At 45.6% G+C, this 16,748-nt stretch overlaps 1 protein-coding gene across 3 annotated transcripts in view; it reads right to left on the bottom strand.

Annotated features, from left to right (window-relative positions):
- Nucleotides 1-7,965, bottom strand: part of LOC139279304 (lysophospholipid acyltransferase 2-like) — a 93,833-nt gene extending 85,868 nt beyond the window's left edge. The window contains exons 1-2 of one of the 3 annotated variants that reach the window (XM_070898430.1): nucleotides 7,636-7,870; nucleotides 908-1,053 (exon numbers count right to left, since the gene is read on the bottom strand). In XM_070898430.1, the coding sequence (XP_070754531.1) occupies nucleotides 908-1,053; nucleotides 7,636-7,707 (218 nt within the window). In that variant the 5' untranslated portion in view covers nucleotides 7,708-7,870. Of the gene's footprint in view, nucleotides 1-907; nucleotides 1,054-7,635 lie in introns of all 3 variants that reach the window. The other 2 variants (XM_070898431.1, XM_070898432.1) reach the window with 2 other exon arrangements.
- Between the last annotated feature and the right edge of the window lie 8,783 nt (nucleotides 7,966-16,748).

The following is a 16,748-nucleotide window of genomic DNA, read 5'->3' as shown; positions in this document are numbered from 1 at the left end:
AGGTGGCCATTTAGCCATTGTGCCTGTGCCAGCTCATTGAAAGAGCTGTCCAATTTGTCCCACTCCCCCTGTTCTTTCCCCATAGCCCTGCAACGTTTCCTTTCCAATTCCCTTTTGAATGTTATTATTGAATCTGCTTCCACCAGTGTAGTGCATTTCTCAAGCAGTGCATTCAAGATCATAACAACTCGCTTCGTAAAGAAAATTCTCCTCATGTCCCCTCCAGTTCTTTTGCAAATCTTCAATCTGTGTCCTCTGGTTACCCACCCTCCTGCCAGTGGAAGCAGTTTCTCCTTATTTATTCCTTTCAAAACCCATGTCCTGGCCAATATTTATCCCTCAATCAATGTAACAAAGAGAGATTATCTGGTCATTATCACATTGCTGTTTGTGGGAGCTTGCTGTGCGCAAATTGGCTGCCGCGTTTCCCACATTACAACAGTGACTACACTCCAAAAGTATTTCATCGGCTGTAAAGCACTTTGAGACATCTGGTAGTTGTGAAAGGTGCTATATAAATGCAAGTCTTTCTTTCTTTCTTCGTAATTTTGAACACCTCTATCAAATCTCCCCTTAACCCCTGCTCTAAGGAGAACAGTCCCAGCTTCTCTCGTCTCTCCATATAACTGAAGTTCCTCATCCGGTACCAATCTGGTAAATCTCTGCAGCCACTTCGCCAAGGTCTGTTGTGAAATTCTACACTTGCCGTGTGTGCCATGAATGGCAGCTCAAGTGTGCCAATTAGCTCCTTGAAGCAGCGAAAATGTTGATTTCTCAGCGGTTGCAAGTGAAGACAGGTCTCTTGCCCTAGCCATGGAAGCCCCCATTATCAGCTTTTGGTTTTAGTCAATGCGCTGTGGAAACGGTCGAGTTTGGTTTGCGAGTGCGACTTTGCAGAACTACTTACCGGCCAAAGCAGAAGAACGCAAAGTGAAGGCCCAAGAGGGTGACTACCATATGCCTGATGACGTGGCTGGTCTTGCTCGGGTGAAGGTAATACCGAAATAAAAAAGCTGCGAATAACCCAAAGAATTGACACATGGCAAAATTTACCTGTGAAAAAAAAAATTACAAAAAAAACACTCTCAGTAACTTTGGAATGTTGGTCAAAGAGGTAGATTTAAAGGAGCATCTTAAAGGAGGAGAGAAAGGTGAAGAGGCTTAAGGAGGAAATTCCACAGCTTGGGGCCTAGGCAGCAGAAGGCACGGCCGACAAAGGTGGAGCGATGAAAATCAGGGATGTGCAAGAGGCCAGAATTGGAGGTGCGCCGAGATCCCGGAGGATTGTGGGGGCTGGAGGAGGTTACAGAGATAGGGAGGGAGCGAGGCCATGGAGGGATTTGAAAACAAGGAGGAGAATTTTTAAATCGAGCCATTGCTGGACAGGGAGCCAATGTAGGTCAGTGAGCACAGTGGGTGGTGGTGCATATCTACACGACAGCAGCGACACTCTTTTGAGACCATCTGACACCATCCAGGCCAGGGATCAGATTTGGGATCTTTGCTCATTTTTCCAGCTTTTGGTCACCTATCAAATTAACTCTTCATATGGCACGGTGTCAAATTTCTGTCTGATAACACTCCTGTGAAGCGCGTTTTTAGCACGTTAAAGGCGCTATATGAATGCAAGTTGGTATTGTCGTCTTAATGATGTAGTGCAATCATTTTTTAAGTAAATACAATTCCCATTTTATGGAAGGGAGTGGAGAAAAGGTTACTCATTCAGTTTCTGATCTGCTTCTCACTTTTATATAATGTCAACATCGCTCAGTAATCTCTCTCAGTTGACTGCATTGCAACACAAGTCTGTTGTCACAATGTTGTGATTCATTTTCTCCATGTGCTCACTCAACAGGAAGCCTCATATGATCTGATCAAAGATAGGCACATGTAAAGATATGTTATGTCCAACAGTATTTCCCTCTCTCAAGAGATTTAATGTATTTTTAAATCAAAGGAGAAAAGCTGTATCAATGTAGGAATATGTTTATATATGTAGTGCATTATTACCTCTTCCAGAACCCGCCCGCCCCCCCCCCCCCGCAAGCACAGAATGGTTGCTCCATTTGTCTTCCCTCCCCTCCCCCTTTGCTATATTGGACCATTCCATGTGTTCTAGACAACAACAACTTGCATTTATATAATTCCTTTAACATTGTAAAATCATCCCAAGACACTTGACAGGAGCATTATCAAACAAAATTTGACACCGAGCCACATAAGGAGATATTAGGACAGATGACAAGAGGTAGGTTTTAAGGAGGAGAGAGAGGTGGAGCGGTTTAGTGAAGGAATTCCAGAGCTTAGGGCTAGGCAGCTACAGGCAAGGCCACCAATGGTTGAGCGATTAAACAGAAAAGTATACAACTATATAATTAGAGAGGTTCCTGAATAGTAACCTGCTCACTCCTATTTTGTAAAATGACTTCATTTTATAATATACACATAAATAATAGTCACTTTCAAAAGGGAATTGGATCTTTACTTATAAAGGGAACAATTGCAGGGCTATGGGGAAAGAGCAGGGGAAGTGGGATTAATTGGACAGCTCTTTCAAAGAGCTGGCACAGTCACCATGGGCCGATGGCCTCCTTCTGTGCTATATAATTCTAATATGAACTAAAAGTGACTGTTAAGGCCCAAGTGACATTGTGAAACCTCTCGCATCCAAACCCCTCATCATGCAATTGATGAAGTACATACACAAGTTGTACTATTTCCCTAGATCTGAAGAATGAATGAATGAATTTGAATCTCAAATACCCTAACATAGTCATGTTGAACACGAGCAGCATGCTAAATGCCAGTTTTTGACACAACAACATCCCAAAATAAAATAAAAACGGCAAAAAAGCTATTTGTTTCTATTCCTCCCATAAGAACATAAGAAATAGGAGCAGGAGAAGGCCATGTGATCCCTCGAGCCTGCTCTGCCATTCAAATCATGGCTGATCTGATCTCAACTCCACTTCCCCGCCCGCTTCCCATAACCCTTGACTCCCTTATCATTCAGAAATCTGTCTATCTCCACCTTAAATATATTCAATGACTCAGCCTCCGCAGCTCTCTGGGGTAGAGAATTCCAAAGAGTCACAACCCTTTGAGAGAAGAAATTCCTCCCAATTTCCATTTTAAATGGGTGACCCCTTATTCTGTGACTATGCCCTCTAGTTCTAGATTCGCCCACGAGGGGAAACATCCTCTCTGCATCTACTTTGTCAAGCCCCCTCGGAATCGTATACGTTTCAATAAGATCACCTCTCATTCTTCTAAACTCCAATGAGTACAGGCCCAACCTGCTTAATCAATCTCGTGAACCTTCTCTGAACTGCCTCCCTCCTTAAATAAGGAGACCAAAACTGTACACAGTACTCCAGGTGTGGCCTCACCAACACCCTGTACAGTTATTGCAGGACTTCCCCACTTTAATACTTCATCCCCCTTGCAATAAAGGCCAACATTCCATTTGCCTTCCCAATTACTTGCTGTATCTGCATACTAACTTTTTGTGTTTCATGCACAAGGATCCCCAGGTCCCTCTGTACCGCCGCATTTTGTAATCTCTCCCCATTTAAATAATCATTTGCTTTTTTATTTTTTCTGCCAAAGTGGATAACCTCACATTTTTCCACATTATACTCCATCTGCCACCTCTTTACCTTCCTTCCTTAACTCCTTAGAGCAGAGAAGGTTAAGGGGAGACCTACTAAAGGTATTCAAAACTATGAGGTGTTTTGATAGAGCAAGTAAAGAGAAACTGTTTCCTCTGGCAAGTGGGTTGGGAGCCAGAGGTCATAGATTTGAAATAATTGGCAAAAGAACTCATGGGGAAATGGGTATAAATTATTTCACACAGAGGGTTGTTATGATCCGGAACCCATTGCCTAAAAGGGTGGTGGAATTAGATTCCATGGGAACTTTCAAAAGGCAACTGGACATGTACTTGAAGAGGACTCATTTGCCTGATGGTGGTGAGAAATATGGGGTATCGGACTAACTTTGATAGCTCTTTCCAAGAGCTGGCACAGACATGATGGGCCAAATGGCCTCCTTCTGTGCTGTAAGATTCTCTGATTCTACCTCCTTCCCTAGGGCACAAGTATCTGCGGCGAGAAAGTGAACCGTCTAGACTGACCACTGGGTGCCACTTGGGAGTGACACCGTGTCCAACTCCCCCTTACCATCAAGCGCAGTAGCGATCTATAAACTCAGCAGAGCATAGGGTTGCCAACCCTCCAGGATTGCCCTGGAGTCGTCAGGAATTAAAGATTCATCTCCAGGACACTGCTGCGAGCAATCCGGGAGAAAAATCATAAATTATATGTGTTTTCATTTTTTTGCGCACTTTCATTTATAAATTGTACAAATATTGGAGATGGGGAAATTGTTCCATTTGATTGACAGTCAAGAATCCATCCAATCGAGTGACAAAAGTCTGTCCACTTTTCACTTGACGTGGCACCGTGAGGATGAACATGTCAGGTGACCGATGGCGGGAGTGTGAGGACGGGGCAGTTGGAGGCACGAGATCATGTGACAAAACCTCCAGGAATATGTCCAACCAGAGTTGGAAACCCAAGCAGAGCAGGGGCTAGACCAACCTCCCACCACTCCATGCCGAGAGCGATTGACATTTAATTTTAGCTCCCCTCCACCAAAAGGCTCTGACTCTGCTAGGGTTAATTTTCAGTGATGTCAGTACCTTCAGTACCTCGTTCTAGTGACCAGCCCTTCATGGGCCAGTCCAGGCTGTGAGAGTTGGCATGCTATCAATTGTCGAGGCACAGTGTCCCAGTTAAGCTAGCTTCTATCCTCACCCAAACACTCTCACAACAGGTTCGGATGTGTCATCGAGACTATTTGCCCTTCCCTAGCACAGGAACACAGAAACCAGCTACTGTTTGTGTGTCAGCTGTGGGTAGCATCCTCGCCTCCCAGTCAGAAGGTTTTGAGTTCAAGCCCCATTCCAGAGGCTTGAGCACATAATCTGACACTCCCAGTGCAGTACTGAGGGGATGCTGCACTGTTCGAGGTGCCACTTCTCGATCAGATCTGCCCTCTCAGGTAGACTTAAATATCCCTTGGCATTATTTCAAAAAAGAGTAGGGAGTTCGCTCTGGTGTCCTGGTCAATATTTACCCCTCAACCAACATCACGAAAACAGATTATCTGGTCATTATTGCTGCGGGCGCGCAAATTGGCTGCCGCGTTTCCTACATTACAACGGTGACTATATTTCAAAAAGTACTTCATTGGCTGTAAAGCTCCTCGAGATGTCCTGAGGTCATGAAAGGTGCTATATTAATGCTTCATTATAGCACCCCAGCTGCTGACCCATTGCTATATTATTATACATATTGTGCCGAGCACATATCAAGCCAGTAACACCTCTCTGGGTTCAGGCATCAATGCACCACTTGCATATTGCTGTTGTAATTTATGATGCCAGCCCATCGATATGGTACAGTTAAAGGATATACTCCAGACTCCACACTATTCTACAAAGAGCCCACTCCAGTGCACATGCGTATCCTATGCAGAGATTTAATGAGCCTTAAACCAGTTGCTTGGGTTTTCCAGTGCTGACGCACATCATCATGAACTGAAGTGACCCAACAGAAGCTGCCTGGTGCCACACCTAATCAGGTCACCAAAATAATGCAAGTCTGTTGATAAAATGAAAGAAAAGCAATTGAAAGTACCAGCGGGAACAGTTAAAATTGACCTGTGTTCTCGGTCACACAAATTCATCGGGGTAAAGACTGTATAGACCAACCCTTTCTTTGGAAAATACATTCCTCTAATAGTTATAATACCCTCCGTCCAATTTCAAAAAGCCTATTCTACAAAAAAAAGGAAAAGTAATTCGGTGTCGTTTTTATTAACATTAGAACTGACTCATTTAATTTTTTCAAGCAAAAAGTACTTGAATTAACAAGGGTAGACTGCCCCTCTTTGTCAGTTAGTCAAACGAGTTAAATTTGTTTAGAAATTTGTGCAGAAAAGTAAAATTCTATTTAGCATTCTCACCATGTAATAAACAACATTCAAACAGTCCTTCAATCACACTGCTAGACAGTACAATAACAGTGAGTACTGCCTACAGTTCTGGTCACCACATTACAGGAAAGATGTGATTGCACTAGAGAGGGTACAGGGGAGATTTACGAGCATGCTGCCAGGACTGGAATATTTTAGCTATGAGGAGAGATAGGCTGGGGTTCTTTTCGTTGGAACAGAGGAGGCTGAGTGGAGATTTGATTGAGGTGTATAAAATTATGAGGGGCCTGGATAGAGTGGATAGGAGGGACCTATTTCCCTTAGCAGAAGAGTCAATAACCAGGGGGCATAGATTTAAAGTAGCTGGTAGAAGGATTAGAGGGGAGCGGAGGAAAAATAATTTTCACCCAGAGGGTGGTGGGTGTCTGGAATTCACCCTGAAAGGGTGGTAGAGGCAGAAACCCTCATCACATTTAAAATGTACTTGGATGTGCACTTAAAGAGCCGTGACCTACAGGGCCATGGACCTAGTGCTGGAAGGTGGGATAGGCTTGGTAGCTCTTTTTCGACTGGTACAGACACGATGGGCCGAATGGCCTCCTTCTGTGTCGTAATTTTTCTATGATTCTATGAAAGAAAGTACTTGCATTTGTATAGCACCTTTCACGCCCTCAGTGCATGCCAAAGCCTATCATGACCAATGAATTACTTATAAAGTGCAGTCACTGTTTTCCTGTCAGTAAGAACAGCAGCCAGTCTATGCACAGCAAGATCTCACAAACAGCAAATGGCCAGTTAATCTGATTTTTGGTGAGGTTGGTTGAAGGATAAATTTTGCCCAGGACTAAGACAACTCCTTGATCTTGGAATAGTGCCACAGAATCTTTGTTCAGGAAAAGAAGGACTTCAGTTTAACATCTCTTCTGAAAAATGCACTTCTTACAATACACGACTCCATTCCCTCAGAAGTTATGTGCTCAAGTGTTTGGAATGGGACTTGAACCTCCTGACTCGAAAAGGAAAAGTTAAAAGAAAAGTAAGACTTTGAAATAGCACATTTCACAACCTCAGGGCACCCTAAAGCACTTTACAGCCAATTAAGTACTTTTTAATGTGTAGGCACTGGTGTAATGTAAAAAATGTGACAGTCAATTTGCAGACAGCAGCTCCCACAAACAGCTATGAGATAATGATGGGATAAACTGTTTTTTACTTGTGAGTGAGGGATAAATATTGGGCAGGACATCAGGAAGAACTCCCCTGCTCTTCGAAATAGTGCTGTAGGATCTTTGAGAGGGCAGAAAGGGCTCGAGTTTAACATCTTATCTGAAAGATGGCACCTTCGACAGTGCAGCACTCCCTCGGTACTGCACAGAAGTGTCAGCCTAGATTTCGTGCTCAAGTCTGTGGAGTTGGGGCTTGAACCCACAACAGACTCTCAAGGGCAGAGTGTTACCCACTCAACCAAGGCCGACACCGAGTTCTACCAATGAGCTGAGATAACAGCCACCATTTACCAGGGCGAGGCAAAACATCTCTAAGATAAAACACAAACGTTTCATTCAGGCATAGATGTTTTAAACCAGCGTAATTTCCCCTTTATTCTGATCATCTGAAAATATGTCAACTTGGTACCTGTTCAATGGGTAAGCGGAGAAACTCGCTGAGAGGCAGAAGCAGCTCCGATCCACAGCTCCCCGATCCCATTCTTGCACGAGTTGGTAACAGGCGAGCGGCAAGCTCCCTCCTGGATGCGCCTGAAACTCACACAATTCTCACCTGAAACTGACAAAACTCCTGGCGCGCACAAACTTGCCGCTCCGCCCTAGTTTGGTCGCAGCCCCGGGAGCTAATATCATCCGCACAAACTTGTTGAGTGATTGCGGATGAGTGGCGAACGTCATTGTTTCCAAAGCATGGGGTGCGTAAGTGGGGGTGACCTAAGTTAAGAGAGCCCTTAACGATATCCTAATCACAAAAAAAAAAGGATCCCGAGAAGGGTGTTTTCGCTCAGATCCATACTTTGGAGGCTGGACTTTTGAAAAGTCCAGAACTGGTCATGCAGCACACCCTATCGGCTGTCTCTGCAAATCTGTGCAAATCCTCTTGTGGCAATTTTTCACTGCTGGATTTACGGTCTGCAGCGGCAGGGGCTGATTGCAAGTTGGGTGATTTCTCCACTCTGTGTAAATGAAGGAACATTCCTTTCACTGAACTCCCATTGCAAACCAACGATATTCAATGATGAATTAGTGTCCAATTGTACATACAGAGCAATACTTGCCCAAATTGACACAGTAGGATTTGTCTTTTGCAGAAGATAGACAACAATTTGCATTTATATAGCAACTTTAACGTAGTAAAACGTCCCAAGGCGCTTCACAGGAGTGTCAGCAAACAACATTTGACACAGAGCCACCTAAGGAGATATTAGGACAGGTGACTAAAAGTTTGGGAATGGTGGCATAGTGGTTATATTACTGGACTAGTAATCCAAAGATGTGCGATCAAATCCTACCATAGCAGCTGGGGAATTTAAATTCAGTTAATTAAATAAGAGTATGGAATAAAAAGCTGGAACTATGGAATTGTAGTAAATAACCCATCTGGCTTACTAATGTCCTTTTTGGAAAGGAATTCTGCTGTCCTTACCTGATCTGGCTTATATGTGACTCCAGACCCACAGCAAGGTGGTAGACTCGTAACTGCCCTCTGAAATGGCCTAACAAGCCACTAAGTTGCACTATGAAAAACAATAATAAGAATAAAACTGGACAGATTGACCTCGGCTTCGGACATGACAAGGGTACACTCAGCCCAGTCGACCCTGCAAAATCCTCCTCACTAACATCTGGGGATCGTCGCTGGGTCAAAATCTTGAAATTCCCTCCTTAACTGCACTGTGGGAATACCTTCACCACACGGACTGCAGGGGTTCAAGAAGGTGGCTCAAGGGCAATTGGGGATGGGCAATAAATGCTGGCTTTGCCAGAGACGCCTACGTCCCATGAATGAATAAAAAAAATGAAAGCTTGCTCAAAGAGGTAGGTTTTAAGGAGTGTCTTAAAAGAGAGCGAGGTAGAGCGGCTTAGGGAGGGAATTCCAGATTTTCTATGTTTCTATGTTCCCGCTAAGCTGTGTGGCCGTGAGCAGCTGTCTGGAGGTCCCATGCAGGCCGTATTTTGAATGGGAGATTTTGCCTATGTGTAAAATTTTGACTAGGCCGCACAACCTGTTAAAGTGACCACGCACCCCCCAAAAAATGAGGGGGAACACTGATAGCGACATCAGTAAATACCATTTATCATTCCAACAAAACTGAGCATCAGGTTAGCCTGTGGGTTTCCAACGTTTTGGATCACTGCAAAACCCCACTGTGAAGAAATACTCTCTTTAAATACCATCTACCAACTTTAGGCAGTCTAGAGGATCTCCCATGGAGTTGTGTATGGGGATACTTTGTTTTATGAGGAACATTTTATCATGAAATATATATTATTCACAGTACATAATTACAAGCAGATTCTCAAGTCAATTAGAGGTCAGGAAAAAATGAGCAAAAGCTAACTGGTTTTCTTTTCATTTATTCTTTTTGATGTCTGTCCAACCATCACATGTTTCAGCACTGGACAATACGCTTTATCTCCACTCACCACTTCCACCACCGGCAGGACTTAACTGCACAGGGAATCACAGTCTGAAACTGGGGCAGGGAGGACGAGGAAACCACCCAGGGCTCACATTCCTGATTGCCATCCATTGACTCCTGATGGGAAGTACATTTGTGGGGTTGAAGGAAAGAATCATAGTTGGCTGTGATGTTCCTCCCATAGTTGAATACCTCGCCAACACTCACAGGCTTAAGGTCGCGCTTGAAAATTGGCCAGTCTGGTACTGTATGAGAGAAAGAAAGAATTGCATTTATATAGCACCTTTCACAACCACCGGACATCCCAAAGCGCTTTACAGCAACAAAGTGTAGTCACTGTTGTAATGTAGGAAATGCAGCAGCCAATTTGCACACATCAAGCCCCCACAAAGAGCAATATGATAATGGCCAGATAATCTGTTTTAGTGATGTTGATTGAGGTGAGGGATAAATATTGGCCAGGACACTGGGAAAAACTTCTCTACTCTTCTTCAAAATAGTGCAAAGGGATCCTTTGTACCCACGTGAAAGAGCGGACATCGGTTTAACATCTCATCCGAAAGACGGCATCGCCTACAGTGCAGTGCTGGAGTGTCAGCTGAGATTTCTGTACTCAAGTCTCTGGAGTGGGATTTGAACCCACAACTTTGTGACTCAAAGGCAAGGGTGCTACCCTGCTACCCACTGAGCCACTGGCTGACACATTCAGCACCTGTGGGACTGTACCCCAGGAAGGAGTTGATGCCGACAGGCCAGGAGCAGAAAACAGTCTTATCCTTCGAGCTATGTTTATATTGCCAGTTAGCGAGCCCAGTGCCTGAATGGGGACAGCATAGAACATCCATGTCTCCAGTAAATTCACATTCCTTAGGTTCCCCTTGCTATTTAGCATGATTGAGATTCTAATTAAAACCATCTCCGCAGGGTCACTGCACATTCTGGTGGTCTGGTGTGAATCAAGGCTCCCCCGTCGCCCCCTTGCAATGAATGGGGCCAAGAGTGGAACCATCTGGGTGTGTGGTTCTTATTATTCCAGCGTCTGTTGTGAGTGGCTTTTCATACCAGTTGGTAAGAAGTGCCGTCTGCGAGTCCTGTTCTGTAACGTCGCAGCAGGAATGAATGAAGGTAATTAAGGACATTACTGCCTTTGGCACTCGATAGACTTCCCGATATGCTCCCTCACCTCTTCTGAAGCCATTGATTTGAGCACGTAATCCAAGCCGGCCTTTCAGGCCAGTGCTCAGGGAGTTCTGCATGCCGAAGGTGCTCTCTTTTGGATTAGATGTTAGACCAGGGCTATTTCTTACCCACTGAGGAGGATGCAAAAGATCCCAAGGAATTTCATGAAGAAGAGCAGGGAGTTCTCCCGGTGTCCTGGACAATGTTCCTCACTGGTCTCCATATTACAACGAGGATATAGAGGCACTGGCGAAGGTGCAAAATAGATTTACAAGAAAGATATCAGAACGGAGAGGTTATAACTATCAGGAAAGAGTGAAAAGAGTGGGGCTCCTTTTTCAAGATAAGTAAACTGAAGGGTGACCTGAAAGAGGTCTTTAAGATGACGAAGGAATTCGATAGGGTAGTCGTAGAGAAGATGTTTCCACTTGTGGGAGAGGCCGGAACTAGAACTCATAAATATAAGATAGTCACTAATGAATTCCATGGGGAATTCAGGAGAAACTTCTTTACACAGAGAGTGGTGAGAACATGCAAATGGAATGGATGCCTTTAAGGGGAAGCTAGATAAACACATGAGGGAAAAGGAATAAAAGGTTATGCTGATAGGGTGAGATGAAGTAGGGTGGGAGGAGGCTTGTGTGGACCAGTTGAGCCGAATGGTCTGCTTCTGTGCTGTAAATATTATGGGCCCGAAATTCAGTACGGCTGGAAAGCTGGTGTTCCCCCACCTTTTTGGGGCTATTGGTGCTGAAAATTTTTCGTGGCTGGGCCACCCCATATTCAGCTCCAAATGTGAAAAAATGGGTTCCAACGCTAATGAACCCTTCCAAAGTGGATTTTTAAGCGGTGTGGCTGTCTTAATTTGAGCGTTATCACCACTGAGAAATTCAGCATGCAGGTAAGGGTTTCTAATGAGCTAGTTGCTCGCTGGCCTTTGTAAAGGCCACAGTTTGCAGCAAGGCCCTGAGGGGGGGGGGGAGGAGTTTGGAAGGAGGTTGGAAGGAGGTTGGAAGTAGTTTGGAAGGATAGCTGGTGTAAGAGATGCAAGGAGAGCCAACAGGTTCACTGATATGGAGCTGGAGACACTGGTCGGACAGTGTGGCGGACAGAAGAAGAGGCTATGGATGCTGGGTCAATTAACATTTTCAAGACTAAGCTCGCTAGATATTTTAAATTCTTCCCTCCCAGGGACTTAGCAATGTTATATGCAAGGGTCTCAGAAGCATCCCTTGTGTCCAGCATTGCTTGAGTGCAAATGGAGGGAAGTACGTCATGTGACATATTACCACCCTCCTTTGCATGGGATCATAATATGCCTTCCCATTTGTGGGCAAGAGTATTATGTGCCTGGAATTTCTGAGAGGAACACAAACTTGTTATAATCAGAAATAAATCAGTTGTATCCGTATCGCATCTTACAGAACGCTTCACAGACAATCGATTACTTTAGTATAGTCACCATAACACAATACAGTAGGATCACCTCTCCCAGAAAGTGAACAGCATATCTGAAATGGAAAATCACAATCAGTATATCACACTGAGGAATGCAGTCAAACAAGGTGAATTACATAGAATGTACAGCACAGAAACAGGCCATTCTTCCTAACCCTAGTCACCTAATCCTATCAACCTAAAATAATCAGAAATTGCATCCATATAGCACCTTATCAGGACATCCCAAAGCACTTCACAGCCAATTGATTACTTTTGAAACAAAGTCATTGTTTTATTCAGGCAAAGGTGATAGTCAATTGCATGCAAGTGGCATATAAGGAGAAAGATTATCGGCAAAAGGCAAATTCCACGGCCAGAAACATTTCATTCACAGCTCCAGCTAGGCAGAATTGCAAACTCATGCTTCCATTTCAATGGATTTGCAGTCCATAGAGATACATGGCTTTCTCAGTGGTCTGATCTTTCCGATCCTGTACTCAAATTTCACCCCAAAACACCCCAGCAGCAAAGAACAAGAATGAACTGCACGCTACAGCATAAAATGCAATCATTAGCAATATGTGAGTAGCGTGAGTGCTTTAATAGAAAATGTATATCTAATTGTTTGGCTCATCATTTGTGAGGGATCTTCTGCAGTCATATTTCATCGCAAATACTGCTATTTATGTAGCAGAGTGGCTTTAACAAAGTCAATATGCTAGCATTCTGAACTGTCACAATAACCCTGTACTGCAACATCTTGTGATATAACTGTATTGTTTACAGCTCACTCATTCATACAGAGAACTTTGTAACTTTCCCTCCTCACTATAGTACGTCACACATGACCCTCAAGAGCAGTCTCTCACATAGTAGACATCTGGGAAACACTCCTTCAAAAGGCAAACGGACCCGGTCGCAGCAAAACTCCTGCGGTGTCGCATTTGTGCACCGACTGGAAAACCTCGCAGGAGCACTGCCGGGAAAAATCCTACCCTTTTTTTATGTACTTAACCCCTTGTAACATGCATCACACCTGACCACCAGAGGGCCTACCTGCTGGAGTCCCAAGGGATCCCAGCATTCCTCGGGAGCACAGTATATAAGTAGGCCACACACAAGGTACCCGCACTCTGGAACCTTAATAAAGGAGCTAAGATCACACTTGTTCATTACACACAGTACTCAGTCTGACCATTTATTATGAGTGTAACAATTGGCGACGAGGTAATGAACAACCGCGCGAAAATGCAAAGAACAGTCGGCATCCTGGAGAAGTTCTCAGAGGGGGATGTTTGGGAGGCCTTCGTGGAGGGGCTCGACCAATACTTCGTGGCCAACGAGCTGGAAGGGGACGAGAACGCGACCAAATGAAGAGCGACCCTCCTAACTGTCTGTGGGGCAACAACCTATGGCCTCATGAAGAATCTCCTGGCCCCGGCAAAACAAACAGAGAAATCCTATGAAGAACTGTGTACGCTGGTCCGGGAGTACCTAAATCCTAAAGAAAGCGTTTTGATGGCGAGATATCAGTTCTACACGTGACAACGATCGGAGGGCCAGGAAGTGGCGAGCTACGTCACCGAACTAAGGCGTCTTGTGAGTTTGAGGGATCCCTAGAACAAATGCTCAGAGACTTTTTTGTACTAGGCATCGGACATGAGACAATCCTTCGCAAACTGTTGACTGTAGAAACTCCGAATCTGAGTAAAGCCATAACGATAGCCCAGGCATTTATGTCCACCAGCGACAACACCAAGCAGATTTCGCAGAACAAAGAAGTTTTGGCCAGTACTGTGCATAAAGTAACGTCGGTTTTGAGCAGAAATGTACAGGACAGAACGTACACGCCGGCTGCTGTGGCCTGACCTCAATTGACCCAGAGTCCGCCATCATCTGTTAATGCGAGGCAGTTAACACCCTGTTGGCGCTGCGGGGGTGATCATCAGCCCCATCAATGCCGCTTTAAGCACTATGCGTGCAATGGCTGCAGAACAATGGGACACCTCCAACGAATGTGCAGGCGAGCTGCAAACCCTGCAAACCACCACGTTGCAGAGGAAGATCGATCCACAGTGGATCAGATGGAATTGGAAACTCGTACTGAGGAGGCAGAGGTGTACGGGGTACACACGTTCACGACGAAATGCCCACCAATAATGTTGAAAGTTCAACTGAACGGTATTCCAGTGTCTATGGAGCTGGACACGGGGGCAAGTCAGTCCATAATGAGTAAAATGGCCTTCGACAGACTGTGGGGAAAGAAGGCACGCAGGCCCAAACTCAGCCCCGTTCACACCAAACTAAGGACTTACACCAAGGATCTAATCCCTGTAATTGGCAGTATTGAAGTCAAAGTCTCCTATGATGGAGCAGTACACGAACTCCCGCTGTGGATTGTGCCAGAGGATGGCCCTACTTTGTTTGGCAGAAGTTGGCTAGGGAAAATCTGCTGGAATTGGGACGACATCCGAGCGCTTTCGTCCGTTGACGACACCACATGTACCCAGGTTCTAAGCAAATTCCCTTCGTTATTTGAGCCAGGCATTGGAAGCTTCTCGGGGGCGAAAGTGCAGATCCATTTGGTTCCCAGTATGCGACCCATCCACCACAAGGCTCGGGCGGTACCGTACATGATGCGTGAAAAAGTGGAAATCGAGCTGGACAGGCTGCAACGCGAAGGCATCATCGCGCCGGTGGAATTCAACGACTGGGCCAGTCCGATTGTTCCGGTACTCAAGGAGGACGGTACGGTTAGAATTTGCAGGGATTATAAAGTAACGATTAACCGTTTTTCGCAGCAGGACCAGTACCCGCTATCCAAGTCAGACGACCTATTCGTGACCCTGGCTGGAGGGAAGACGTTCACCAAGCTGGACCTGACCTCAGCCTACATGACACAGGAGCTGGAGGAATCTTCAAAAGGCCTCACCTGTATCAACACGCACAAAGGTCTGTTCATCTACAACCGGTGCCCGTTCGGGATTCGGTCGGCTGCAGCGATCTTTCAGCGGAATATGGAGAACCTGTTAAAGTCGGTTCCTTGCACAGTGCACTTCCAGAACGACACATTGGTTACAGGTCGGGACAACATAGAGCACTTGAAGAACCTGGAGGAGGTTCTCAGTTGGTTGGATCGTGTGGGGCTCAGGTTGAAATGCTCGAAGTGTATTTTCCTGGCACAGGACATCGAATTCTTAGGAAGGAGAATCGCGGCAGACGGCATCAGACCCACCGACGCAAAGACCGAGTCCATCGAGATCGTGCCACGACCACAAAACATGACGGAGCTGCGGTCGTTCCTGGGACTCCTTAACTACTTCGGTAACTTCCTACCTGGGTTAAGCACCCTGCTAGAGCCCCTACTGCGCAAGAGAGACGATTGGGTATGGGGGAATTCACAAGAGGCTGCCTTTAAGAAAGCCAGAAACTTATTGTGTTCTAACAAACTGCTTGTCCTCTATAATCCATGTAAACAGGGTCGGGAATTTTGCAACCAGTTGCGTATGCATCCAGGAGTTTGTCCAAGGCCGAAAGGGCCTACAGCATGGTTGAAAAAGAGGCTCTGGCATGCATTTATGGGGTAAACAAAATGCATCAGTACTTATTTGGCCTCAAGTTTGAGCTTGAAACTGACCACAAGCCACTCATATCGCTATTCTCGGAGAGCAAAGGGATTAATACCAATGCCTCTGCCCGCATCCAAAGATGGGCGCTCACGCTGTCGGCATACAACTATGTAATCCGCCACAGACCAGGCACAGAGAACTGCGCAGATGCTCTCAGTCGGCTACCATTACCCACCACCGGGGTGGAAATGGCACAGCCAGCGGACTTGCTCATGGTCATGGAGGCATTTGAGAACAAGAAATCCCCCGTTACGGCTCGCCAGATCAGCACCTGGACCAGCCAGGATCCTTTACTATCCCTGGTAAAAAACTGTGTCCTCCATGGGAGCTGGTCCAGTGCCCCAGTGAAGATGCATGAAGCGATTAAGCCGTTCCAAAGACGCAAAGATGAGTTGTCCCTGCAGGTGGACTGTCTTTTGTGGGGCAATCGCATAGTCTTGCCCAAGAAAGGCAGAGAAACATTCATTTGCGAACTGCACAACACCCACCCAGGCATTGTAATGATGAAAGCCATAGCCAGATCCCACGTGTGGTGGCCTGGCATCGACTCAGATTTAGAGTCATGTGTGCGCCAGTGCAACACTTGCTCTCAGTTGAGCAATGCACCCAGAGAGGCACCGCTAAATTTGTGGTCGTGGCCCTCCAAACCGTGGTCGAGGATCCACGTGGACTATGTGGGCCCATTCCTCGGCAAAATGTTTTTGGTTGTCGTGAACGCTTACTCAAAGTGGATTGAATGTGCAATAATGTCTGTAAGCACGTCCAGGGCCACCATTGAAAGTTTACGAGCTATTTTTGCCACGCACGGCCTGCCTGATGTCCTGGTCAGCGACAATGGGTCGTGCTTCACT

The sequence above is a fragment of the Pristiophorus japonicus genome, chromosome 14 (genome assembly GCF_044704955.1).
Source record: "Pristiophorus japonicus isolate sPriJap1 chromosome 14, sPriJap1.hap1, whole genome shotgun sequence".
Classification (NCBI taxonomy): Eukaryota; Metazoa; Chordata; class Chondrichthyes; family Pristiophoridae; genus Pristiophorus; species Pristiophorus japonicus.
The sequence above is the reverse complement of the archived record's forward strand: the minus strand, read 5'-3'. Positions and strand labels throughout refer to the sequence as shown.